Source organism: Heteronotia binoei, unplaced genomic scaffold (assembly GCF_032191835.1).
Source record: "Heteronotia binoei isolate CCM8104 ecotype False Entrance Well unplaced genomic scaffold, APGP_CSIRO_Hbin_v1 ptg000447l, whole genome shotgun sequence".
In the NCBI taxonomy this organism is placed as follows: domain Eukaryota; kingdom Metazoa; phylum Chordata; class Lepidosauria; order Squamata; family Gekkonidae; genus Heteronotia; species Heteronotia binoei.
In genome coordinates, this window is record NW_026800033.1 from 42,710 (window position 1) to 68,133 (window position 25,424).

Below are 25,424 nucleotides of genomic sequence, written 5' to 3' on the forward strand. Positions count from 1 at the left end.
GGGTCTTCCGGGTCCCCCTGGCTCCAGCCTTTGTCCTGCTGCTTCAGGCAGACCCCCTCGGCTGCCCCCTGAATCTCGGTCTCCGGAAGGGGGGCTCTGGGAATTGTGCCCTCCCCAAGCCCTTTGCCAAACCACACCCTCCCCAGGCCAGGCTCCACCCCCAAAGACTACAGGAATCCCCCGTCCAAAGTTGGCAGCCCAGGGCCCCACCACGACAATTCAGGCCAGGGAGGGGAGGGGGCCCCCCCGAAAGTCGGAGGTTGCAGAAGAGGGGGGGACTCCACAGCAACCCCCTCCCCCCGCAATAGTCTCTCTTCCCTCCCTTCTCCCAGGAGACTTGGGGGGGGGGGGCAAGGCCAGCCTCAGGGGCCAGAGAAGCAGATCTGGGGGTCAGGCCTCCTCCCTTTGGGGCGAGTGCCCTGGGGGCTTCCAGACGAGAAGGTTCCTTCTTTCCGGGAGGGGCTGTGGGGGGGCCCTGTGGCTCCGGGAAGACAGCTCAGGGGTTGCGGGGAAGGTCCAGGGCTGCTCAGGGGGGCTCTGAAGGTGGAAGTGCCGGGGAGTGCCCCCCCCCCCCAATTTGCATCCCGCCCCTGATGCGGAGTCTTGATCAGGATTCTGCCAGAGGAATCTCTTGGACAGCTGCGGGGGTGGGGGGGGGAGGAATACAGAGATGTACCCCCCAAAAATCCCTGGGACTCGGCTGCCTCCCGAACCCTCCCCTCCGGCCATGCATGAGGCAGAATCCCCCCCCCCACCCCCGCAAATGCTTCCTTTCCGCCCAGCAGCCCCCTCCGCACCTGTCCCTGCTCCCCCAAGGAAAGGGGAAAGGAAAGGGAGATGCTGCTGGCCCCATCCCAGAGGCTGCATCCCCCCCACCCCAGCAGTGACGCTCCCTGTTCCCCCGAAGATGAGTGAGCGCGAGCCAGCTCACAGATTTTGAGCCTTCAGCTCACACCTTTTTGTCTTCGCTCAGGAAGGAGGGCCCCAGAGCACAAGACCTTACACAGCAGCTCACAACTTCAATCCCAGCAGGGCACAAAGGAGAATTTTTGCTCACTGGACTCTGCAACTTAGAGGGACCATTGGGGGTGTTAAACCTCTGAGCAGGAAGGGGGAGCCTCGGGGGGGGGGGAGAACCCCAGCACTGCAGGGGGAGGACCCCAACCCTCCCCCCCTGCAGGATGAGGCCACCCCTCCCTCCCTCTTGGGAACAACTCCCCCCTCCCTTTTTGCAGTTCTGGAATTTCTGGGCTGCTCCTTCAAACCCAGTTGGGTTGCAACATTCCTCTTGTTCTGCAGACACAACTTTGGTTCACAACAAGTTGTTGGGCTTAGTTCGAGCTACTCTTTATCAGCTAACAAGCCTGGAATGAACCCCCCACTCCTCCCCCCATGACTGCAGGATCACCTCTCCGATCCCCCCCCCTCACAACAGCTTCCATCGTCTGAGCGAAGCCTTCTGAAGGGGCCACCCTGCAAAAGGCCACTCTGAGGAGGCTCAGAGAGTCACAGACGGAGCTCCAGGAAAGAGTTTGTTCTAATGTTTATTAGACGGTTCTTCCAATAAAAGGGAGCCCAGGTTAAGGAGCAAGAGGAAATCTGGAAACTACAGATTGACAAAGCACTGATCCATTTTGCACACCCGCTCTCAGCCCCTCTTTAGGAAGGACCTGATTGGATTTGGAGCCCTTAGTGACTCCAGAGAGAGGAGGGCAGGAATCTGAGCCGCAGCCTGGCCCAAAGAAAGGAAAAGAGGAATTGAGCCACCTAAGCAGACCCTGCTTCAGTTGAGGTGGTTGAGAAACCCGCCCTTTGCCCAAAGAGAAGGCCCCACAGCAGCCCCACAGCCCTGCCTTCCAGCTGGTGGGAAGAAGGCCACCCCATTTCTGCAGCTGTTTGCAGAGGGTTGCCAACCTCCAGGTGGTGCCTGGAGATCCCCTGGAATGACCACTGATATCCACAGTACAGAAACCAGCCCCCCCCTGCAGGAAATGGCGGCTCTAGAGGGTCACCTTGATGTCATTCAGTCCTGCTGAAGTGGCTCTGCCCACCTCCCCAAACTCCACTCACCCCAGGATCCACCCCCAAAGACCCAGGAATATCCGAGGGTGGAGTTGGCACCCCTGTCTGGGGAGGAAGGAGGGGACAGTCTCATACACACCCCTAGCAGGAGGACTCCCCGCCCACACGTAGTAACAGAGAAACACAGAACAAGCCAGCTCGGGGGAACAGTGCTGGGTGGGAGAAGTCCTTTTCTCCATGCATTTTGCTTCCTCCGCGGAAAGGAAAGAGGGCCTTGGTTGTAGGAAAGGTTTTTCCAGCCAGCAGGATCCTGGGGCAGGAAGGGTTAACCGAGGAGTCCTGCCAGGAAACAGGGAGGAGAACCATCAGAAGCCAAAAGTCAATCCCCAGAGAGGGGGGCAGGATCTTCTGACCTCACCTGAGCCCCACAAACCCCGCCCACAATACAGACACCACAGCAGGGGGGGCCAAATCTGCTTCACATAAGAGCCACATAGAAGACACAGCAGAGGTTGAGGTGCAAAGAAAGCAACTTTAACTTCAAATGCATTCTGAAAGGCACTGGCTGGCTTGGCTTAGGAAAGTGATTGAAAGAGAAACATTTCTTCTGCACGCTGCCCAATAGGGGGGTGGGGGCTTTGGGAGCCACACAATATTTGTGAAAGAGCCACATTTTGGCCCCCCCTGGATCACAGCAGTCCCACCCTTCCGGGTCTCCACAAATCACGGACACGGAGCAAATTCCACTTGGAGGAAGGGGTTCTGGACTCTCCACTCCTGTCATGACCACTGACATTGTCCGACTCTTTCCATCTTTACTGGGCTACTTTGGACAGCTGTTCAGGGGAAGGGAGAAGAAATCCACAGGCACAAAAACCAGCAAGGGGGGGTGGAGGTTTGTGTGCCTTGCTGGCTTCTGTAATCTGGTGTTGGTCTGCTACTCTTCCTACTGCATGGGGTTTTTCTGGCTTTTGCCCTCTGCCCACAGTCTCCGAGGGGGCTAAAGGGAGGGGCTGAAAAGGAGCAGGGAGGCTCTTACCTGTGGGGGGCGGCAGGGGAGTCGCTGCAAGAGAAAGATTTGCTTTATTTATTTGTCATATTTATACCCCACCTTTCCTGTGGGGCCAAAATGGCTCAGAGCAAGAATTAAAACATGATGCATTCAAGATCAAGACCACGTCACTCAAATCTGCTGCCCTCCAGATGCCGGCTGTTTGCCTCCCCTCCCGAGCCAGGCAAAGAAGCAGGCCTGACTGTGCCTTCTACAAATCTCCAGCCAGGGAGCCCACTCCACAGGAGCATTCTGCTCCTTGTGTGTCCAGTCTTGGCCACTGCAGTAAAGGAAGCCATGCCACCATGAACTGTACAAGCAAACAGTTTCCAGCCTGTTCCCATGTACCAAGGGCTAACACCACCAGAATCCATCTTGCTTTCCTGATCCCATCTCCAGCATCTGCCTCAGCTTTTGCATAAGCTTATCCAAGCATACCCTGCCAGGCTGGACTCCATTCCTTCTTAGTGGGAAGCTCGCATACACACCTTGGGTCACCCTCAGCCCGCAAGCAATCCATCTACCCCATGAATGGATTAATAGCTCAACTGTTAGTCCTGAGTGTCTGGCAAAACCCTAAACAATGGTTCCTGCCCAGAAGACGATGGGATAAGAGGAAGAACATCTCCTGTCTTCATCAAGCCTTTTGTCTACACCGGGGATACCTAGGTCAATATTTGATTCCATATTGTCACCTTCCCAGATAATCCCATTTAATCTTAAATACCCAGCCATTCCCATTCTTACCCCAGTCTAACACCTTGGAGCCACCCCAGGCCATGTCACAACCTGGAAATTTCCAGGCTGACAGGACTAAGGAAGTTCATTGGTCAAAGCAGGCACCCAATTAGGTGCCACCAAGGGACACGCCATTGGCTCTGCTGATGTCCAGCCTTCATGGTCATCACAGAGCCTCCCCCTGCTCCTCCCCAAGACCACCCATCCCCTGAGGGCTCAGGAGAGTCCTTATAACCTCTGACCCAACTCCACTCATGTGTGCATCTAACAGTATCCCAGTTCCGCTGTCTAGATCCATCCCCAATTCTGGCCACAGTTTTGGGTCCATTTCCCCTGTCCTCTTATGTCACCATTGAAGCCTTCCTGGAAGACTACGATGGTAAATATTACCCTGTGTGTCTACCCTTATATGTTCCCCTATCCATCTATCTGTGTTTCTTAGGACTGTGTGAATGTGTGATTGTATTGTATTTATATCTTGTGTGAAAGACTGTATTTCTAAATAAATTACAATTGGTTTCACTAAATTAGAGTCCTTTTTATTGAGCATCACCATCTGGATTCGGCCGGATCCGCTGTACTTTTTTTCAAGAGGGGACGGACCAAAGCCTCTTTCAGAGATGATGGAAAGCGCCCCTCCGAGAGGGATCTATTTATGATGTCCCGTAAAGGACATTCAAGCTCCCTCAGGCAAGGTTTAATTAGCCAGGAGGGGCATGGGTCCAAATCACAGGTTGTAGGGCACACAGAGGAGAGGATTCCGTCAACTTCCTCCAGGCTGAGCGGGTTGAAGTGATCCAGGATTAAATCGGAAGACAGGCACGGGGCCTCGGGCTCGCATACTGTATCCAAGGTGATGGGCAGGTCCTGGCGGAGCGACGTGAGTTTGTCTGCAAAAAATTTCGCGAAAGCCTCACAGCCTATTTCCAATTCTCTATCGTTTGGTCTGCCTTGGGGCAGTGTAGTTAGATGTCCAATTGTTTTAAACAATTGTGCTGGGCGCGAATTTGCAGACGCAATCTTGGCCGCGAAGTACTTCTTCTTCGCGGCCTTGACTGCCACCTCATAAGACCTCATAAACGTTCTATAGGATGTTCTCGCCGCTTTGTCACGAGTGCGCCGCCACTGCCTCTCTAGTCGTCGGAGTCCTTGTTTCAACCGGCGTAGCTCCAAGGTATACCAAGGAGCCAGCCTTGAACGAGGGCGCAGAGGACGTCAAGGTGCGATCTCATTGATTGCCCCAGATAGCCGATCTTGCCAGGCATCAACCAGGGCATCAAGGGAATCGCCAGGGGGCCAAGGATCCCGAAAAGCCATTTGGAACCGTTCCGGGTCCATCAGGCTCCGCGGGCGAGCCAAAATAGGCTCTCCGCCCTTACAGGGTTGTGGTAGCGTCTCCATACGAGCCTTGAGGGCTAAGTGATCCGACCATGGTATCGTCTCCGTTGCGATTTCGTTCACTTGAATCCCGGTCGCAAAGATCAGATCTAATGTGTGCCCAGCCTGGTGCGTGGGAGTCGTGACAAATTGGGAGAGTCCCAGTGTCGCCATGGAAGACACTAGGTCCATCGCCTGAGTGGAGGCCGCGTCATCGGCATGGACATTGAAGTCGCCCAGGATCAGAAGCCCTGGGTACTCCAACGCCCAGCCGGACACCGCCTCCATCAGGGATAGTAAGGCGCTGGCCGGTGCGTTAGGCGGACGGTTCACCAGCCAGATCGCCAACCTCTCCCCGACATCCCACGCAAGGCCAACACACTCAATACCGTCGATCTTTGGGGCCGGGAGAGCCCGGAAGGAGTAACCCTCCCGCCCGCTAATCCGGGACTGGTGAAAGACCAAGTAACCCTCTCGGAGGGGCGCTTTCCATCATCTCTAAAAGAGGCTTTGGTCCGTCCCCTCTTGAAAAAAAGTACAGCGGATCCGGCCGAATTGGCAAACTACCGACCGGTCTCTAATTTACCGTTTTTAGGTAAAATTATAGAGAGGGCAGTGGCGTCACAGTTGCAGAGCTTCCTGGATGACGCTTCCATCCTAGACCCTTGCCAGTCCGGCTTTCGCCCAGGTTACGGGACGGAGACAGTACTGGTCGCCCTGGTAGATGATCTCCAACGGCACCTGGATCGGGGCAGTGTGGCGGTGCTGATGCTGTTGGACCTGTCGGCTGCGTTCGACACGGTTGACCATCGGCTACTGACCCGCCGCCTCGCCGATGTAGGGGTAAGGGGGTCTGCCTTACAATGGCTTGCCTCCTTCCTCGAGGATCGGGGACAAAGGGTGGCAATTGGGGGCGAGCGGTCCCAGAGGCGCACACTGAACTGTGGAGTGCCTCAGGGGGCAGTTCTCTCACCAATGCTATTTAATATCTATATGCGCCCCCTTGCCCAGATTGCCAGGAGACATGGACTTGGGTGCCATCAATATGCAGATGACACCCAACTCTATCTGCTAATGGACGGCCGGCCTGACTGCGTCCCAAAGAATTTAGACCGGGCCTTGCAGGATTTGGCAACCTGGTTGAGGAAGAGCGGGCTGAAACTGAATCCAGCGAAGACAGAAGTCCTTTGTCTGGGTCGGGGTGCTCGAGGAGGGGAAATACCACTCCCGGTCTTCGACGGGGCGCCGCTGAAAGCGGCGCATCGGGTTAAGAGCCTGGGAGTTTTACTGGAGCCTGCATTAACAATAGAGGCCCAGACTGCAGCCACTGCCAAGTCAGCCTTTTTCCATCTAAGGCGGGCAAAGCAGTTGGCTCCCTTCCTAGAGCGCCAATATCTGGCAATGGTGCTTCATGCAACGGTCACCTCGAGACTGGATTACTGTAATGCCCTCTACATGGGGCTGCCTCTGTACCGAACCCGGAAGCTGCAGCTGGTGCAGAACGCAGCGGCTAGACTGTTGCTGGGACTCCCTAAATGGGAGCACATACAGCCTGGGCTGCGTGAACTGCACTGGCTGCCAGTTACATACCGGGTTCGTTACAAAGTGCTGGTCATTACCTTTAAAGCCCTATATGGTCGAGGACCTGTCTACCTTAGGGACCGTCTCTCCCCATATGAACCCCAAAGAGCACTGAGGTCAGCCGGGAAAAACTTGCTGACTATCTCCGGACCGAGAGAGGTGAAGTTGCAAAGCACCCATAACCGGGCCTTCTCCTCTATAGCCCCGAGCCTATGGAACCAACTTCCAGAGGAAATGCGGGCCCTGTGGGACCTAGAACAGTTCCGAGGGCCTGCAAGACCTTCCTCTTCAGACTGGCTTTCGCTGATGAAAATGGAAATTGCGAAGGAAACCGCCATCAGAAAAAGTAAACATAGCAATAGCACCTTTACTAATTTAATTAATTTAATTTTAAAACTTAACTAGATTTTAATTAAACGTTTATAATGTTTAATGTAATTTTATCCATTTGTATAATCAACCCTGAACTATGTTGTTAGCCGCCCAGAGCCTGCTCCGGCGGGGAGGGCGGGATACAAATAAAAATTTGTTGTTGTTGTTGTTGTTGTTGTTGTTGTTGTTGGATGGTTGAGCCTTGTATACATTTGGTAAAAAGATTCCTATTGAGCCAGTTGCCCCTCGAACTAATTCCCCAACCTCGTTTTGAGGGCATTTGGCTTAACAGGAAGGAAGGAAGGAGAAAGAGAGAGAAGGAGAGAACGAAAGAACGAAAGGAAGGAAGAAAGGAAGGAAGGAGAGAAAGAGAGAGAGAGAAAGAGAGAAAGAAAGAGAGAGAGAAAGAGAGAAAGAAAGAAAGAGAGAAAGAAAGAGAGAGAGAAAGAGAGAAAGAAAGAGAGAGAAAGAAAGAAAGAAAGAAAGAAAGAAAGAAAGAAAGAAAGAAAGAAAGAAAGAAAGAAAGAAAGAAAGAAAGAAAGAAAGAAAGAAAGAAAGAAAGAAAGAAAGAAAGAAAGAAAGAAAGAAAGAAAGAAAGAAAGAAAGAGGGCAGAGAGGCCGAGGCCTTCCTATGAACATCAGAAGAGCCCTGTTGGATCAGACCAGGGAGGGTCCCTCTAGTCCAGCCTCCTGCCTCACACAGGGGCCAACCTGGGGCTTCAGAGGACCACCAGACTGGGGAGAGAGACCCTGACTGCTGGCATTGGACATCAGAAGTCTGCTGCCTCTGGAGATGGAGGTTCTTTTGAGCCACTGTGGCTGGTGGTCTCACCCTCTATTCAAAAGCCATCTGTGCTCACAAGACATCGCTATGTCCAGTGGCAGAGAATTCCACAGTCTAACTGCTCTTTTGCTAAAGCTTTTCCTTTGGGTCCCCTCATTTCTCCCTCTCAACTCAGGCCAAAGATGGGCAGATCCCAGAGCAGAAGGGGGAGATAGTGGCCCACCCCCCCACCCTCCCCTCCAGCCCCTCACCTTTCGTGCTCTTCAGGTACAGATAAAGCCCCACGGCCACAAAGACCAGCCCCAGAACGGCCCCCACGGCCCCCGTCCACAGCTTGCTCTTGGCAGAGTCCGACGTCTGTGGCTCTGTGGGAAGAGAAGGAGGGACCCCCTGTGAGAAGGCGGATCAGGGCCAGATTCGGCCTTTCAGCCCACAGATTTCACAGGGAGAATCAGGCCCCTTTTTAAAACACACACAGGGGAAAGAGTGAGAAGGAATCAAACCCAGCCTGGAGGGGAGGGAGCTGCTATGGAAACCACATTCCCTTGAAGCTTCATCCCCACCCCACTTTCTGAAAACATTCAGCAGCCAATAGGAGGGTTACTGGTGGGCACCCACGCAATGGGGGTCCCTGTGCTTCCCCCTAATAGCCACTGGTGGACCTCTGCTCCATATGTTTATCCAATCCCCTCTTGAAGCTGTCTGTGCTTGTAGCCACCCACCACTTCCTGCAACACTGAATTCCGTGGGTTAATGACTCTTTGGTTGAAGAAGTACTTCCTTTTGATCTGTTCCAAATCTCTTAATTTCATTGGGACCCCACTAGTTCTTGTACTGTGAGAAAGGGGGGAAGGATCTTTTTCTACCTTCTCTGTCTCGTTAATAATATTCTCAACCTTTATCATGTCACTCCTCAGTCGACTTTCTGCAAGCTAAAGAGCCTGACCTCTTTAACCTTTCCTCATGGGGAAGGTGTTTACTCATTTTGCTTGCCTATTCTGCACTTTTCCCAATGCTATTTTCTGTTGAGCTGCTGTGGAAGAGGGGAGTCCTTGAGAAGTGGGGGAGTTGCTTGACACAAGTCCTTGGAACTCCCTTCAAGGAGAGGGGAGAAGAGGGGAGCCCTTGATTCTCTTACCCCACTGCACGGTGAGGGGTTCCTTCAGACCTTTGTGCTCCACCTGGCAGGTGTAGACGTCTCCCCGCTGAGGCACCGTCTCCAGCATCACCTGGTACTGGTAGGTCCAGTCTGCGTTCTGGATCTCATCATCGTATCCCACCCCCTGTGTCTGCTCCTGCCCGTTCTTCAGCCACTTGATGTCAATCCCAGTGGGATAGTATCCTGCCGCGGTGCAGATCAGGAGGGTGTGGTGGGCCAGGGGGTCTCCCTTGGTGGGGGAGATCTTCACCAGGGGCTCAACTGGAAGGGAGGGGGAAAGAGGGGACAATTTCAGAGACGGAGGAGAACCAGAAGAACACCAACAGATGGAGAAGAGGAGGACTTTCTTACGTCTGCAGCTGATGTATTTCTAAAGACACAATCTCTTGACCTCTCCCACCACCACAATAGTCAAGGATCCACTAACTCATCTTCTGGTCCCTGCACAAAGAGCCACACAAGTGCACCTCTCTCAGCTTCCTACAGTTCCTTCTTGCTTCCCAAAACACTAGGAGTTGGTTTGCAGGATCAGACCCCCACCCAGCCTGGGATAAGAATCCACCTGAAGACTCCCACAGAAGCACCTGCTGGGTCAGCCTGAACTCTCCGGAAATGCTTTTCGACAGCGGAGACCTTGGACTCTCTGCTCCTGCTGAAGAGATCTCTGGAAATACCTTGGAAAACTCTCAAGGGGATCCCTAAATCCTCCTTTGGCTCCTGCTGGAAGGTCCCCTCTGGCCTCTGGGAAGCTCCCAAGAAGGAGGTCTTCTTATTTATTATTCCCCCCACCAATCAATTAGAGGAAAAATCAAAAATCAACAGACAGCTATAGCAGAGCCTTTAAATGACAAAGAACCTGGGATCTGGCAGCACCAGGGATTGGTTTTCTCGTGGGAGAGTCGGGTATCACAGCCAGAACGTCCCTTGGACCCGATCTTTTATTATTGTGGGCAGAGCCCAGTCTGTAGGTAGCTGTTATTAAAGGAGACGCCCCCACCTCCAATTTTAAGATAAGAGAAGCCATGTTGGATCAGGCCACTGGCCCATCCAGTCCAACACTCTGTATCACACAGTGTCCAATATGTGTGTGTGTACACACACATATATACATACACACAGTGTGTGTAATAGCCACTGATGGACCTCTGCTCCATATTTTTATCCAATCCCCTCTTAAAGTTGGCTATGCTTGTAGCTGCTGCCACCTCCTGTGGCAGTGAATTTCACATGTTAATCGCCCTTTGGATGAAGAAGGACTTCCTTTTATCCGTTTTAACCTGACTGCTCAGGAATTTCATTGAATGCCCACGAGTTCTTGTATTGTGAGAAAGGGAGGAAAGTACATCTTTCTCTGCTTTCTCCATCCCATGCATAATCTTGTAAACCTCTATCATGTCACCCCGCAGTTGACTTTTCTCCAAGATTTCTCCAACTCCTGAGTGAGCCACCATGTTAGAAATGCAGAGAATTCTGTTTTGTTAATGCAACTCCAAGAAGACAAAGAGATAGAGGGACTGAAAGTGAAAGGTTTTTCTTATAAGTAGAGAGCATTTGCAGATGATGTGATGTTTATAAATGAAAATCCCACTCCTGTAACACCACTGTTGCTTCGTAAATACAACAATATGGAGAATTGGCAGGTTTTTATATAAACAAAGAAAAATCGAAATTTATGTGGAAAAATATGTCATAGGAAGATCTACAGAGGTTAACAGAGTGTGAAGTTACCTCCAAAGTAAAATACTTAGGGGTGGAAATAACAATGAAAAATACTGATGTATATAAAAATAATTATGAGAAACTCTGGCATAAGTTCAATGGAGATATGATAAAATGGAACGAACTGAATCTGTCTATGTTGGGAAGAATTTCTGCAATTAAGATGAATGTCTTACCGAGAATTACGTTCCTGTTTCAAACAATTCCAATAGTGAAAGACAATAAACAATTTAATAAATGGCAAAGGAAACTTTCAGAATTTGTATGGGCCGGGAAAAAATCAAGAATTGAAATGAAAATTCTGACAGATGCGAAAGGAAGGGGCGGATTTCAACTGCCTAATTTAAAACTGTATCATGATGGAGAATGCCTGGTGTGGATTAAGGAATGGATGGCATTATTAAACAGAAAGTTACTAGCATTAGAAGGTCATGGAAATGTTTCTGGATGGCATGCTTACATGTACTATGGGAAAAATAAGATGGACGGCTTCTTCTTACATCACTATATCAGAAGTAATCTGTTAAATACTTGGTTGAAATATAAAAGATATAGGGACGAGAGGAAACCGCTTTGGATTGTGCCAACAGAAGTAATAAAACTATATTCAGATATCAAAGAAGAGAAGTGGCTATCATATAAACAACTTTTAAAAATTCAAGGAGGAAAGGTAGAATTAAAATCGGCAGAAGAAATACAATATAAATATAATGCGTTTCAATTGCAACAGATAAAGAGTTTGCTTGAACAGGACATTAAGAACTATGGAATAAAACAAGAACAAACAGAACTGGAGAGAGTGCTGTTTGGGCAAAATGAAAAATTGATTTCAAAGACATATAAACTATTATTGAAATGGTCTACGGAAGATGAAGCAGTTAAATCACCAATGATAAGATGGGCGATAAATATAAATAAAGAAATACAGATGGAGTCATGAGAACACTTATGGAAGAACTCTATGAAAATATCTACATGTTATAACATTAAAGAAAATTGCTTTAAAATGTTATATAGGTGGTACATGACACCTAAGAAATTGGCTAAAATGAACAATCAGGTGTCGGATAGATGCTGGAAATGTAAAAAAGAAGAAGGATCTTTCTACTGTATGTGGTGAACTTGTAAAAAGGCGAAACAATTTTGGCGAATGATTCAGCAAGCGATTTCCAAAGTTTTGGGATATAATATTAAGAAGGTGCCAGACATTTGGGGGGGGGGGATTACAAATGGAGACATTTCAAAAACAAGATAAAATGATAATTGGGTATATGCTTTCAGCTGCATGGATATTATATGCGCAAGGGTGAAAACAAGAGAAATGATCAGAAATGTGGGAATGGACTATGAAAGGTATGCATTGGAGTGAAATGGACAAATTTACAAGAATCTTAAAAGAACAAGATTGAGAGAAGTTTAAAAGCGAGTGGGGAAAGTTTCAAAAGTATATTGAAAAACAATGGAACATTAAAGGACATTTGCTGATCTTTGACCATGGTTTATCTCTAAAGAAACTTTATATGGATTATAGTAAAAAATGAGATTATTGGATTATATCTTTTTCATTTCTTTGTGAATGACTAAAAAGGACTACTATGAAGCTGGATTACAAATATGTTTTTTTTCTTTTTAATGTTTTTTCTTCATGAAGAAAGATTCTTTAATCGACAGAGTTTATTATCTTTTAACAAGTTAAATAAAATAGTAATAGGGAATGTTTTTAAAGGGGGTTGGCACTGACGGGAGTCACAAAAAGCGGGGAGGGGTGGAGAAAATGTATGTGTATTAATTTGTAATAGCAAATGATAATATGATATTACAATAGTTTACATTATAATAAATTGTTTTAAACAAAGAAATGTAGAGAGTTCTGAGATTGGGGCCAAAGAGTCATTGGAATTTAAGGTGAGTTTTTTGTGAAGAGGCTTCCAAGGCTAAGACTCTGGACTGTAAGAGTTTATTTCCTGACTTAAGAGCCTGGTAGCCATTTTGTGAGTTTGTGCTTCTTTCATATGCTGAGTCTGCTTTTTGTGTAACGGTTTGTATGGATGTTTTTAATCCAGTCAGTTGCTCTGAAAGTGGCCAATGAGAGCTGACATGTTGCCCATCAGCTTCTGCTCCATTTTATTAAACAGGGAGGTCAAAGTCTCCTCCTGCTATTGGGGGGCTTGTTCTGTGGCCATGTGGCTGCTTCCTTCTGCTCTCCTCCCGGGCAAGACCCTCAGGAGCTCCGGCAGAAAGACCCGGAATGTATTCAGAGTCCTTCCAAGCTGGCCCTGCTTCGTTGGCCTGCTCAGTTACCGTGCCAGAGACAGGCAGTGCAAAGCTCAGGCTGCTTCTTCGTTTGGCTGAAGGGGGCGGAGGAAGCAGAGCACCAAATGAGGCCTCCATCTCCTTCAGCCCCCACTTCTGCTCCGTTGGGTCTACCTGGATTCCATTTAAAGCTCAGCCTGAAAAGCCCCCAGAGAGAGTTTTTTTTTAAAGAGATCAATTTGAAAGAATTTAATTTCTAAACCCCCACCGGAGAGTGACAGAGATGGGGATGGAGGAGACCCGCAAGGAGGGACACAACCCCTTGGGTCTCTGGGGCCTTGGGACCCCCAGCCTGGGGGACTCTCTCCTGCCCCCCTGAGACCCAGATGTCTGAGATGGGGGGGGTGTCCAGGATCAGTCCGGAGGCTCCTGCAGGGGTCTGGGGCTGCCAGCTGGAGGGTTGGAGGAGTGGGGGGGGGACACAGGGGGGAGCCTCTTCTCCACTCCCCCACGAATCTTTCCCCGCCCACCTCCCGGCCTTGGCTGGCAAGAGGGGGCTCTGCCTGAGAGTGCCCCCCTCCAGTTCCTCCTGCCCCAAGGGGGGGCTTCCTGCCTCCTCCTCCTTCTCTCCCCCCCACCCCAGACTCCCTCTGGGGGGAGCCCTCAAGGGGGGCAGAGGAAGGGGGACAGGGCGCCCCGCCCCCTTCCTCCTCCTTCCCTCCCCCCCCCCCCCCGCAGCTCACCTGTCCTGCCCACCATCTGCCCCGCCTCCATCGCCGCGTAGTTCTGGCGGCAGAAGGCGTCCACCTGGGCCCGCTCGTAGTCCATCAGGTCCTTCTGGCTGTTCCAGTAGGGGGCGTCGGGCTCGCCCAGCTCGGTGACGGCCTCGTACCAGCCGCGGCGGCTGTCGAAGCGCAAGGTCTCCTGCCGCCCGTAGAAGTACCTCTCCAGGAGCCGGATCTCCCCTGAGGTCCCGTTGGCGAAGCGGCACTCGCCCTTGCTCTGGGTCAGGAAATGGGGGGCTGCGGAGACAGACGGGGGGGGAGCAGGGCCCGGTTAGCAGCGGCTCCCCCACCCCCCTCCTGCCCCCCCCCCGCCGGCTGCTCCGGAGACCCCCTCCCCCCCCCGAAGCTCCTGGGCGGGGGCTCTGCAGCAGCCCCAAGGGCAGGCGAGCCTCCAGTGGAAGAAACGAACAGCAGCCCTTTCCCCGCAGCGCGGATTCGCAGGGGGTTTTGCAACGGGAGGGGGGCAGTTCCCCCATCAGCTCCCTTCTGGCGCCCCCGCCCCCCCCCGCCTGCCCCACAAAGCACAGCCAGGCAGCCCCCCACCCCACCCCCGGGGAGCACTGCCCCCACCCACCCACCCACCCCACGCTCGCCATCGCCTCTCTTTGCACACCCCTGGCCGCAGACCGAACCACCGGGGGGCCACAGAACAGAGACTCTCATGGGGTTTGAGGGCGGGGGGGGGGGGGGCAGTCCGTGGACCTGGACAGGAGGGGGTGAGGGGGATTATAGTCCCTTCTGGAGGCCTCCAGGCCTCAGTCCAAAGACTCCGAGACAATGTTCTCCAATGCAGTCTTGGTGCCAGGGCGGTCCCCAAAAGAACCAGCTCTCTGCTTTTTCTACTTCCTTCCATGCAGGGGTCACTCAGTACAAAGAGAGGTGCCAAAGCTCATTACCACCACTCATTTGCCAACTCCTTTGCATCTGCCACACACCCCTCACATCACCAGAAAGTGTACTACATTACTTAAGAACCTAAGAGAAGCCATATTGGATCAGGCCAGTGGCCCCTCCAGTCCAACACTCTGTGTTACACAGTGGCCAGAAAAAAGGAGTTTCACAAGTGGGCCTAGAAGCCTTTCCACTTTCCCTATGAAGAAAGGTTAAAACGCTTGGGGCTCTTTAGCTTGGAGAAACGTCAACTGCGGGATGACACGATAGAGCTTTACAAGATTATGCCTGGGATGGAGAAAGTAGAGAAAGAAGTCCTTTTCTCCCTTTCTCACAATACAAGAACTCGTGGGCATTCAATGAAATTGCTGCGAAGTCAGATTAGAACAGATAAAAGGAAGTCCTTCTTCACCCAAAGGGTGATTAACATGTGGAATTCACTGCCACAGGAGGTGGTGGCGGCCACAAGCATAGCCACCTTCAAGAGGGGTTTAGATAAAAATATGGAGCAGAGGTCCATCAGTGGCTAGTAGCCACAGTGTGTATATATATGTATTGTGGAGAAACGCCATCTTGGTTAATGTTGGTGCTTGGTTGGAGGGGAACATGAAACTACTAGCAGGCTGTGCAGCCTAGTCTTTCCTTCACTCCCCCCCTCCCTCTCTCTCGGCTTGGCTTCGCGAACGAAGATTTAAGAAGGGTGCAATAGTCCACGTTTGCTGCAGGCTCGCTGGTGGCTGACAAGACCAATGTGGGACAGGCAGGTCCGGCCCTTCCAGAGTTAAACCATCAACTCTAGGGGGAAAGCCTCCTAGAGGGGCAGGAAGTTCTTTAGCCTCCCCCCTCAATCCCTCCTCCCTTCTGGAGTTAAACCAGCAACTCTAGGGGGAAAGCCTAGGGGGAAAGGAAGTCCTTTTGTTTTTTTTCTATTTGAATTAGGCGGGGAAAGGCCAGTTTGCAGCTGGCCCTCCAAGAGAGAGGTTGTGAGTCTGTGGGCTCCTGACTGTGGGAGAGGCCTACTCAAGAGGAGGAGGACCCCAGGCAGTCAGACCTAGTAAGTAATTCACAAGGTAGACCAAGTTTACACCAGGGACGAGAGGATGCGTTTAAATCCATCTTCTATTTGCCCTTCTTGTTGCTGACCAGGTGCTGTGCTAAACTTTTACATGTAACTGTTTTTGTTTTTGTTTTTATTTATCTTCTTATTAAACATTTTTACTGTTTTGAATGCTGGCAGTCAAACTCTGTACCACATAGATCCCGACCGCTTAGACCACGCTGCTTTATGAAGGGGGCCCCGGGGGAGGGGGAAGGCATGCAGGTGGATAAGGTGCCAATCCTCCAGGGGTTCCCCAAAGAAGTGCTGTGGTCTCTGTCATACCCAAGTACAGGGTGGCAGAGGACCTTGAGGCCTGGCCTCATAGCTGGAGAGAGGGATTGGGAGTCCTGTTCCTCTCAATCTGAACCCCTAGACTGAGCAGGTGGTGGCAGCGAGCCCAAGTGGCCGGAGGAGAAATAGCTCCCTCCAGGAGTTGGCAACTCAATAGGGAGTTGACGGGACCGGGTCTGAAGGCAGAATCTGGACGGTTCCATCACATGTATATATAAATTTTGGCTACTGTGTGACACAGAGTGTTGACTGGATGGGCCATTGGCCTGATCCAACATGGCTTCTCTTATGTTCTTATGTTCACTTTGTCCCCCACCCCCCCCAAGCACCAAGAATACAGAGCATCACTGCCCATGCTGGGCATCCAACGCCATGCTGGGAATTATTAGGAAGGGAATTGAAAACAAATCAGCCAGTATCATAATGCCCCTGTATAAATCGATGGTGCGGTCTCATTTGGAGTACTGTGTGCAGTTCTGGTCGCCGCACCTCAAAAAGGATATTATAGCATTGGAGAAAGTCCAGAAAAGGGCAACTAGAATGATCAAAGGGCTGGAGCACTTTCCCTATGAGGAAAGGTTGAAACGCTTGGGACTCTTTAGCTTGGAGAAACGTCGACTGCGGGGTGACATGATAGAGGTTTACAAGATAATGCATGGGATGGAGAAAGTAGAGAAAGAGGTACTTTTCTCCCTTTCTCACAATAAAAGAACTCGTGGGCATTCGATGAAATTGCAGAGCAGACAGGTTAAAACGGATAAAAGGAAGTACTTCTTCACCCAAAGGGTGATTAACATGTGGAATTCACTGCCACAGGAGGTGGTGGCGGCCACAAGTATAGCCACCTTCAAGAAGGGTTTAGATAAAAATATGGAGCACAGGTCCATCAGTGGCTATTAGCCGCAGTGTATGTGTGTATATAAATTTTTTTGCCACTGTGTGACACAGAGTGTTGGACTTGATGGGTCGTTGGCCTGATCCAACATGGCTTCTCTTATGTTCTTATGTTCACTTTGTCCCCCCCCCCCCAAACACCAAGAATACAGAGCATCACTGCCCAAGACAGTTCCAACAATATGCTGTGTCTAATAGCCACTGAGGGACCTCTGCACCATATTTTTATCCAATCCCCTCTTGAAGATGGCTATGCTTGTAGCCACCACCGCGTCCTGTGGCAGTGAATTCCACCTGTTAATCACCCTTTGGGTGAAGAAGTACTTCCTTTTATCCAGTCTAACACAACTGCTCAGCAATTTCATTGAATGCCCACGAGTTCTTGTATTGTGGGAAAGGGAGAAAAGTACTTCTTCCTCTAATTTCTCCATCCCATGCATGTAAACTTCTATCATGTCACCCCGCAGTCAATGTTTCTCCAAGCTAAAGAGCACCAAGCGTTTTAAACCTTTCTTCATAGGGAAAGTGTTCCAAACCTTTAATCATTCCAGTTGTCCTTTTCTGCACTTTTTCCAGTGATATAATATCCTTTTTGAGGTGTAGTGACCAAAATTGTACACAGTATTCCAAATGAGATCGCACCATCAATTTATACAGGGGCATAATGATACTGGCTGTTGTGTTTTCAACTCCCTTCCTAATAATTCCCAGCATGGTGTTGGCCTTTTTTATTGCAACCACACACTGTCTTGACATTTTCAGTGAGTTATCTACCACGACCCCAAGAGCTCTCTCTCGGTCAGTCTCTGCCAGTTCACACCCCATCAACTTGTATTCGTAGCTGGGATTCTTGGCCCCAATGTGCATTACTTTGCACTTGGTCACATTGAACCGCATCTGCCACGTTGACGCCCACTCGCCCAGCCTCAACAGATCCCTTTGGAGTTCCTCACAATCCTCTCTGGTTCTCCCCACCCTGAACAATTTAGTGTCATCTGCAGACCTGGCCACTTCACTGCCTACTCCCAACTCCAAATCATTAATGAAGAAGAGCTCTGGACTAGAGCAGAGAAGTGCTACAAGCGTGAGGTTTGTGGCTTAGCAGCTGGTGGAGTTGCTGAAAACTTCTGAGTTTGTGTGAAGGGCTGAAGGTGAAGGTGATTGAAGGTGATTGTTGCTGATTGATTAGGAGTGGCTGTGCTCCCCACCCCCTTAAGCTGTACCTTGCCAGAGAGCTAAAGGGCTCTTGGCCTGTGGCTCGTAGCCTGGGGGCTGTGTAAGGACCAGGATTCCAGATTCCTTGTGTTCCCAATAAGGTAAGCAGACCCTCCAGAAGGAGAGCCACATAAACAAACAGGGTTTAAAAGGGGACTGTATATATTTTTTAAAAGCTATCATGAAGGTGGAATGCCAGCAGGGGGGTGGGGCCTTTCCAGTGTTTTGCACAGAGTGTCACATGTATGACTCTCTGCCCACAGGACAGAAGTCTTGGGTGTGTTCTCGATGCAAGGAGCTCCTGGTCCTCAGGGAACGAGTTCGTACCCTTGAGGCTGAGGTGACTGACCTGGAGAAGCAGAGACAGTCAGTTAGGCACTCAGAGAAGACTCTCGGGACGTGTTAGATGAGCCCTGCTATTAACATGGCAGCCCCGTTCCTGCCAGAGAGCGAGAGGGTCGAGAGGGAACAGGGCACCGGGCTGAGGATAAGGGGAATGCGCCCTCAGAAGGGACCTCTTCTTTGGTTGGTGAGCGGGTATCGTTTCGCGCCAAGGAACCATCCCTGGGCAGGGAGAGAGGGGGGGTTTTGGTAGTTGGTGATTCGATCCTTAGGCAAGTAGACAGCTGGGTGGCAAAACCGCGTACTGACCGTATGGTGACTTGCCTGCCTGGTGCAAAGGTAGCGGACATTACACGTGTTGTAGATAGCCTGATAGACAGTGCTGGGGAGGAGCCAGTGGTCGTGGTGCATGTTGGCACCAACGATGTGGAGAAATGCAGTTGTGAGGTCCTGGAGGAAAAATTTAGGCTGCTAGGCGGGAGACTTAAGGCCAGGACCTCCAAGGTAGCCTTCTCAGAAGTGCTACCTGTTCTACGTGCAGGGCAGGAGAGACAGGCACAAATTAGAAGTCTCAGTGTGTGGATGAGACGATGGTGTAAGGAGGAAGGATTTAAGTTTCTTAGGCACTGGGATGCTTTCTGGAACAAGCCGGAGCTGTACAAAAGAGACGGTCTCCACTTGTCCCCGGATGGAACCAGGCTGCTGGCGCTTAAAATCAAAAAGGTGGCAGAGCAGTATTTAAACTAAATCTTGGGGGAAAGCCGACAGGAGATGAAATGTCTCCGGTTCGAGAGGACTCCTCTCAAAGAGATGAAGGGTTAGCTGTTACTTTTCTACCGGGTAACGGATCAGAGTTGTCCATTGAGATGGTGACAAACAGAATGGACTGCCTGCCAGAGTCTCGAGGCGGCAGGAGGAAGGTTGCGGGCCTAACTTGCCTGGGAAATTATAGATGTTTGTACACAAATGCTAGAAGTCTTCAAAGTAAAACTGGTGAGTTGGAATGTTTAGTGTTGGGAGAAAACATAGACATTGTGGGAATTTCAGAAACTTGGTGGAATGAAGAGAATCAGTGGGACACGGTGATTCTTGGATATAACTTATACTGGAAGGATAGGGAGGGAAGGGTTGGAGGTGGGGTGGCTCTGTAGGTCAGAGAGGGCATAGTAAGACTGAGGTCAGAGAATTAGACTCCCTTCTAGAAATTCTTTGGGTTGAAATAGAGGGCCCAAAAGGCAATTTAACTATGGGAGTTTGTTATCGCCCACCAAATCAACAGATAGAGGACGACTATAATATGATGGAAGGCTTAAAGATAGTGGCTAGACATAAAAACTGTGTTGTAATAGGTGATTTTAACTACCCGCAGATTGGAAAAGGACAGGTCCTCCACTGCGAAGACTGCCCATTTATACTCTCTGCTTCCTAATAATTAGCCAGTTTTTGATCCGCAAGAGAACCTGTCCTTTTACTCCATGATTCTTGAGCTTACTAAGGAGCCTTTGATGAGGAACTTTATCAAAAGCTTTCTGGAAGTCAAGGTAAGCAACATCTATTGGGTCCCCTTTGTCCACATGTTTGTTCACCCCCTCAAAGAACTATAACAGGTTAGTGAGGCAAGATCTTCCCTTACAGAACCCATGCTGAGTCTTCCTCAGTAACTTGTGTTCCTCAATGTGCCTACTCATTCTGTCCTTGATAATGGTTTCTACCAACTTTCCCGGTATTGAACTCAGACTGACTGGACTTTAGTTTCCCGGATCTCCTCTGGAACCCTTTTTAAAGATGGGGGTGACATTTGCTACAGTGTATGTGTGTATATAACATTTTTTGCCACTGTGTGACACAGAGTGTTGGACTTGATGGGCCGTTGGCCTGATCCAACATGGCTTCTCTTATGTTCTTATGCTACCTTCCAGTCCTCAGGAACAGACGCAGATTTCAATGAAAGATTACATATTTTTGTCAGAAGATCCACAAGTTCAACTTTGAATTCTTTCAGAACCCTTGGATGTATGCCATCCGGACCTGGTGACTTATTTGTTTTTAATCTGTCAATCAGTTGTAGGACCTCCTCTCTTGTCACCTCAATCTGACTCAGGTCTTTAAACACCCCTTCCAAAATTAGTGGTTCTGGAGCGGGCAAACACTTCTCCTCTTCCACGGTGAAGACAGAGACAAAAAATGCATTCAGTTTCTTAGCCATCTCCCTATCCTCCTTCAGTAACCCTTTTTCCCCTTGGTCATTCAAGGGCCCCACTGCCTCCATGGCTGGACATCAGCTCAGCATCTACCTTGAAATCCTTCTTAAAATAGAACTGTCATAATAACACTTTACTCCCATCATACTTTTTACATTCCTTTCTCCCACCTATGTGGCCACAGTGGCATGAGGAAGATTTCCATCTCTCTGCTTTCTGTTTTGGTTATTTCCCCATTTTTTGTGGGGGGAAATATCAGAAAACTTGTCACATCTAAGAGTTTAGCAAAATTCTCCCAGGGGGTTTGGGGCCCAGAAACAAGGATTTGGTGGGGGTAGAAAGAAAAAGCACAATAAAATTTAGAGGTTCCAGAGCTCTGCTCCTGTGAGCTGCTGCCCAAACCGAGGCCTGATTCCAGGGACATTCATGGACTATCACAGTGAATTCAGAGAGTCTGCTGGTTGCCTTTTATCGTAGTTCCATTGAGAGCATTTTATCTTATTGCCTCTGCGCGTGGTTTGGGAGCTGCACGGAAGCAGAGAGAAGGGTGCTCCAAAGAGTGACGAGAAGAGCACAAAAGATTTGTGGATGTTCTCTCCCCTCATTGGTGGATCTGTATAATATGGGATGTAAAAGGAAGATACAGATGTTCCTAGGGGACCCTTCACATCTGGGCCATTTGCTATTTGAGATCTTACCGTCAGGTAGACGATATAGCGTGTTGAAGGCTAGGACAAACAGATTTAAGGACAGTTTCTATCCAAGTGCTGTGGTTAGGTTAAATGCAGGGTTATGAAGGATTATCTGCTTTTAGATGTATTTAAATGGTTTTAATGGTTTAAATGGTTTTAGATGTATTTAAATGGTTTATGAATATGTGTGTTGGATGTGCTGGTATGTTTGTGGAAGAGCACCTCATTTCGTTGCTCTCTTTTTGCTGAGAACAATGACAATAAATCTATCTATCTATCTATCTATCTATCTATCTATCTATCTATCTATCTATCTATCTATCTATCTATCTATCTATCTATCTATCTATCTATCTATCTATCTATCTATCTATCTATCTATCTATCTAACAGGAGTCCATGTCAAAATCAGGAGGAACCAGGAATTCTTGTGCTGTTTCTGCACTGCTGGGAAACCAGGAAATGCAAGATCTCGGTGGGGTAGGGTGGGATATAAATTGAATAAAATAAATAAATAAATAAATAAGATCTGTCCCTTTTTTGCAGATCACCTCCTGGACACAGAGCAGGGGTGGGATCTCGCAGTGGATCCTCCTGGTTCTGCATATTCCTCTTGGCTCCTCTTGGATCGCAACAAATGATGTCCTGCATTTGAACGGATACCAACTGTCCTGATCCTGGGCCTAATGAGGCCTACAGGCGCCAGAGGAGCCTGCCTAGGAGTTATTACGGAAAGCCTACATTTCCCACGATCCCCTCTGTCCCTCTGACTGGGTGGCTGTCAAGGCTTTGGGGGGAAACTAGCCCAGAGAGGGGTGGGGTCTGGGAGGAGAGCATAAAAAGGGGCCAGGATTGGATCTCCAAGTTTTTTGAGGGGGGGGAATTAACAAATGACGCCCCCTTATGGGCCATTCTGACTTATGGTCCCATAGAATACAATGGACTCCATACCCATTTGGTGGCCCCCCCTCCATTGGCGCCCAGGGCAAGCACCCCCTCTGCCCCCCCCCCTTCGCCAGATCTGGCCCTGAAAGGGGCAAACACAGACAGGGCTGTTCTTTCCTGCAATAATTTTACAAGTCAACATAGGAGCAATTGGGGACTGTGTGCTTCTCAGTGTCAGTGACTGGAGGCGCAGGTGTGCTTAAGAGGCCTTGTCTGAAATCATCTTCTGCCTGAGCATCCAGGTACGCTTGACACTTGCACTACGCAATGCCACGTTACTTACATTGACGGGGTCTGAATTGTGGGGCTCTGACCAGCAGCAAGGTCTTGGGGTCGTGGCAAACAACTCCCTGGAGAGCTCCACACAGTGTGAGAGGGCAACACAGAAGGCGAATGCTATGCTGGGGGCCTTATTCAGAGGGGGACTGAAAGCAAATCAGCTGGTGTCCTAATGCCCAATTCTGTGATTTGGCCTCACCTGGAATGCTGGGCACAGTTCTGCTCTCCACCCCTCAAGACAGATATTCAAGCCTTGGGGAAAGTGGGGGGGGGGGGACTTTGCCTGTTCAGGGGAGGGGCAGGAGGACTTTTGCCTCTGAAGTCCTGGGGGAGTGGGCGGGGTCGAGGCACAGAGGAGCACCAATGAGAATTTAATCTGAGACAGCGTCATCTGTCTCCGGGCAAAAGCACCAGCAACTGCTTTCCAAGGCGAAAAAGGAAAGGAAAGGTCCCCTGTGCAAGCACCAGTCGTTTCCGACTCTGGGGTGACGTTGCTTTCACAACGTTTTCACGGCAGATTTTATACGGGGTGGTTTGCCATTGCGTTCCCCAGTCATCTACTCCCCCCCCCCCCCAGCAAGCTGAGTCCTCATTTTATCAACCTCGGAAGGATGGAAGGCTGGGTCAACCTGGAGCTGGCTACCTGAAAACTCAGCTTCCACCAGGGATCGAACTCAGGTCGTGAGCAGAGCTTAGGACTGCAGTACTGCAGCTTTACCACTCTGCGCCACGGGGCTCTCTTCTCCAAGGGGAAGATGGTTTTTAACTGAGAGGATCAAGAGAAGGCAGAGAGGGAAATAGGTGTCTTTGTGCCTGTATGCTGAGGGGGTCAATTTCAGAGCCCCCTTTCCCTCTCCTGCCCCCATTCTTTCTCCTAGGCAGTCATGAACCCCTCTCAACCCCCCTGCTTTGGACAACTGGGGGGGGGGGGGAGCTCGGACCCTCTCTTCTGATTATGATGATTTAAAACAATCCTGAAGAGGCAGCTGGGGGGGAGGGGATCTATCTCAGTTTTGCAAAAGGGGGCAACAAACCCCTGCACCACACTTTCCACCCCAGGGATGACCCCAGGCGGCTTCCCTCCTCCTTCTGTTTTATCGGAAGGACACCCCTGAGAGGTAGGCCAGGCGGTGGGGCAGAGGAGGGACTAGAACAGAGGGGGGCGGGGGGTCCATAACCTTCTCCTTATCAGCCCTCAGGGCTGCCCGCGGAGTGCCTGCCAGGGGCTGTTCGGGGCTGGCGGCTTCTGGCTTCTTTCCCCCTGGGCTCCAGTGGCAGGGAGTTCCAGGGGATGGGCTGTGGCCAGTGGGAGAGAGCCAGCGTGGGGCGTCAAGGTTAAGAGCTGCCCACTCTGATTTGGAGAACCCGGTTTGATCTCCTCCTCCTCCTCCTCCATAGGCAGCCTGCTAGGTGCCCTTGAGCCAGTCCCAGTTCTCTCAGGACTCTCTCAGCCCCCCCCCCTCCCTCAGAAGGTGCCTCTCGGGCGGATAGGAAGGGAAGGCGAAGGCAGAAACAAGCAGGGCATTAAAAACCCCCAACTCATTCATCATCATCTGCTTGGCAGGCAGAAGGTCCTGGGTTCAGTCTATCTCCAGCTCCAAAGATCCGGAGGGGGGTGACGGGAAAGACCCCCGCCGGAGACCCCGGAGAGCCGCTGCCCCTCTGAGCAGACAGGATTCACCTGTGTCGGACTGAGGGTCTGTTTCAGAGGGAGGAGAGCAAGGAAAGGCCAGCTGGGGGCCCCTCTGGGGAGAAAGGGGTGGGGGTGGGGATGAAGTGAGTCCAGTCCCTGCCAGGGCAAGAGGGAGGACTCTGCAGCCCCTCCCCGGGCCCAGAAAGAGGGTCCTCCCTCCCATGGGGAGGGGGAGGGGCTCATCTCTCCAAGCCCCCTGCTCCATTTAGGGGGGGGGCTTCATTTTCCCTCCCCCTCCATGGACCAGGGGGGGCCCCAGCAGTCTCTCCAAGCCCCCCACATTCTCCCCTCCCCAGAAAAGAGTTCTGCTTACGGGGCGTGCGGAGTCTCCTCTCTGATCCGAGGACCCCCAGGGGTGGCCCCAGCGCCACCAACAGCATCCCCAGCAGGATCAGGCCGTGCCCCATGGCTGCCCCACGGAAACCCCACTTGCAGCTTCGGTTGCAAATTTGTTCTGTCCCCAGCAGGGGAGGGGGGGAGACCTTTTGCCCCGAAGTCCTGGGGCGGGCTACAAAAGAGCACCAATGAGAATTCCCTCTGGGGCCGCGTCATCAGTCTCCGGGCAGAAGCAGCCGCAGCTAGTCCTGTTTGGGAAGATAGTTTTTTTCTCCAAAGCTTCCAAAGAGTGCAGAGGAGAGCGGCTATTCTGGGGGTGCCTGTTTGGGGGTCCCCCTCGCTCTCGGGGAGGCTCAGCTCAGTCGAGGACGCCCCCCTGACGACTCCGCAAACAAATGAGAAATGGCTTCCAAAGTAACAGGATGGGTGTGTTCAATCCAAGGTGTTAAATGGTTTTCTATATAAAAGGAATGCCTTCTTTTTGACCCAGGTTTATTAGCAATAGAACAATTAACAGGCAGTCTCGCATTCTGACACGTTACGGTTTGATGGTTTCCCACGCTCAGGAAACCCAGATCAGAGGTTTTCTGAATGTGTTAATTTTACTGTTCTGGTATTGGTTTCTCACTTTGTACCTCTTGCCATTCCAAGCCCCTCCAGCTCTGGGTGGGTCTGCTTACTGCCCCTCATTCCTCGCCTGAAGAA

The 25,424-nt window shown here is 50.7% G+C and overlaps 1 protein-coding gene across 1 annotated transcript; it reads right to left on the reverse strand.

Moving 5' to 3' along the window:
- Positions 1–1,530: 1,530 nt before the first annotated feature.
- On the reverse strand, positions 1,531–24,813 carry LOC132590641 (H-2 class II histocompatibility antigen, E-S beta chain-like). Its single transcript, XM_060263608.1, has 6 exons — positions 24,697–24,813; positions 13,800–14,078; positions 9,064–9,345; positions 8,177–8,290; positions 3,062–3,085; positions 1,531–2,361 (listed from the first exon to the last, which is right to left on the reverse strand). The coding sequence occupies exons 1-6, from the start codon at positions 24,788–24,790 to the stop codon at positions 2,348–2,350; spliced, it is 807 nt and encodes a 268-aa protein (XP_060119591.1). The 5' UTR covers positions 24,791–24,813; the 3' UTR covers positions 1,531–2,347.
- Between the last annotated feature and the right edge of the window lie 611 nt (positions 24,814–25,424).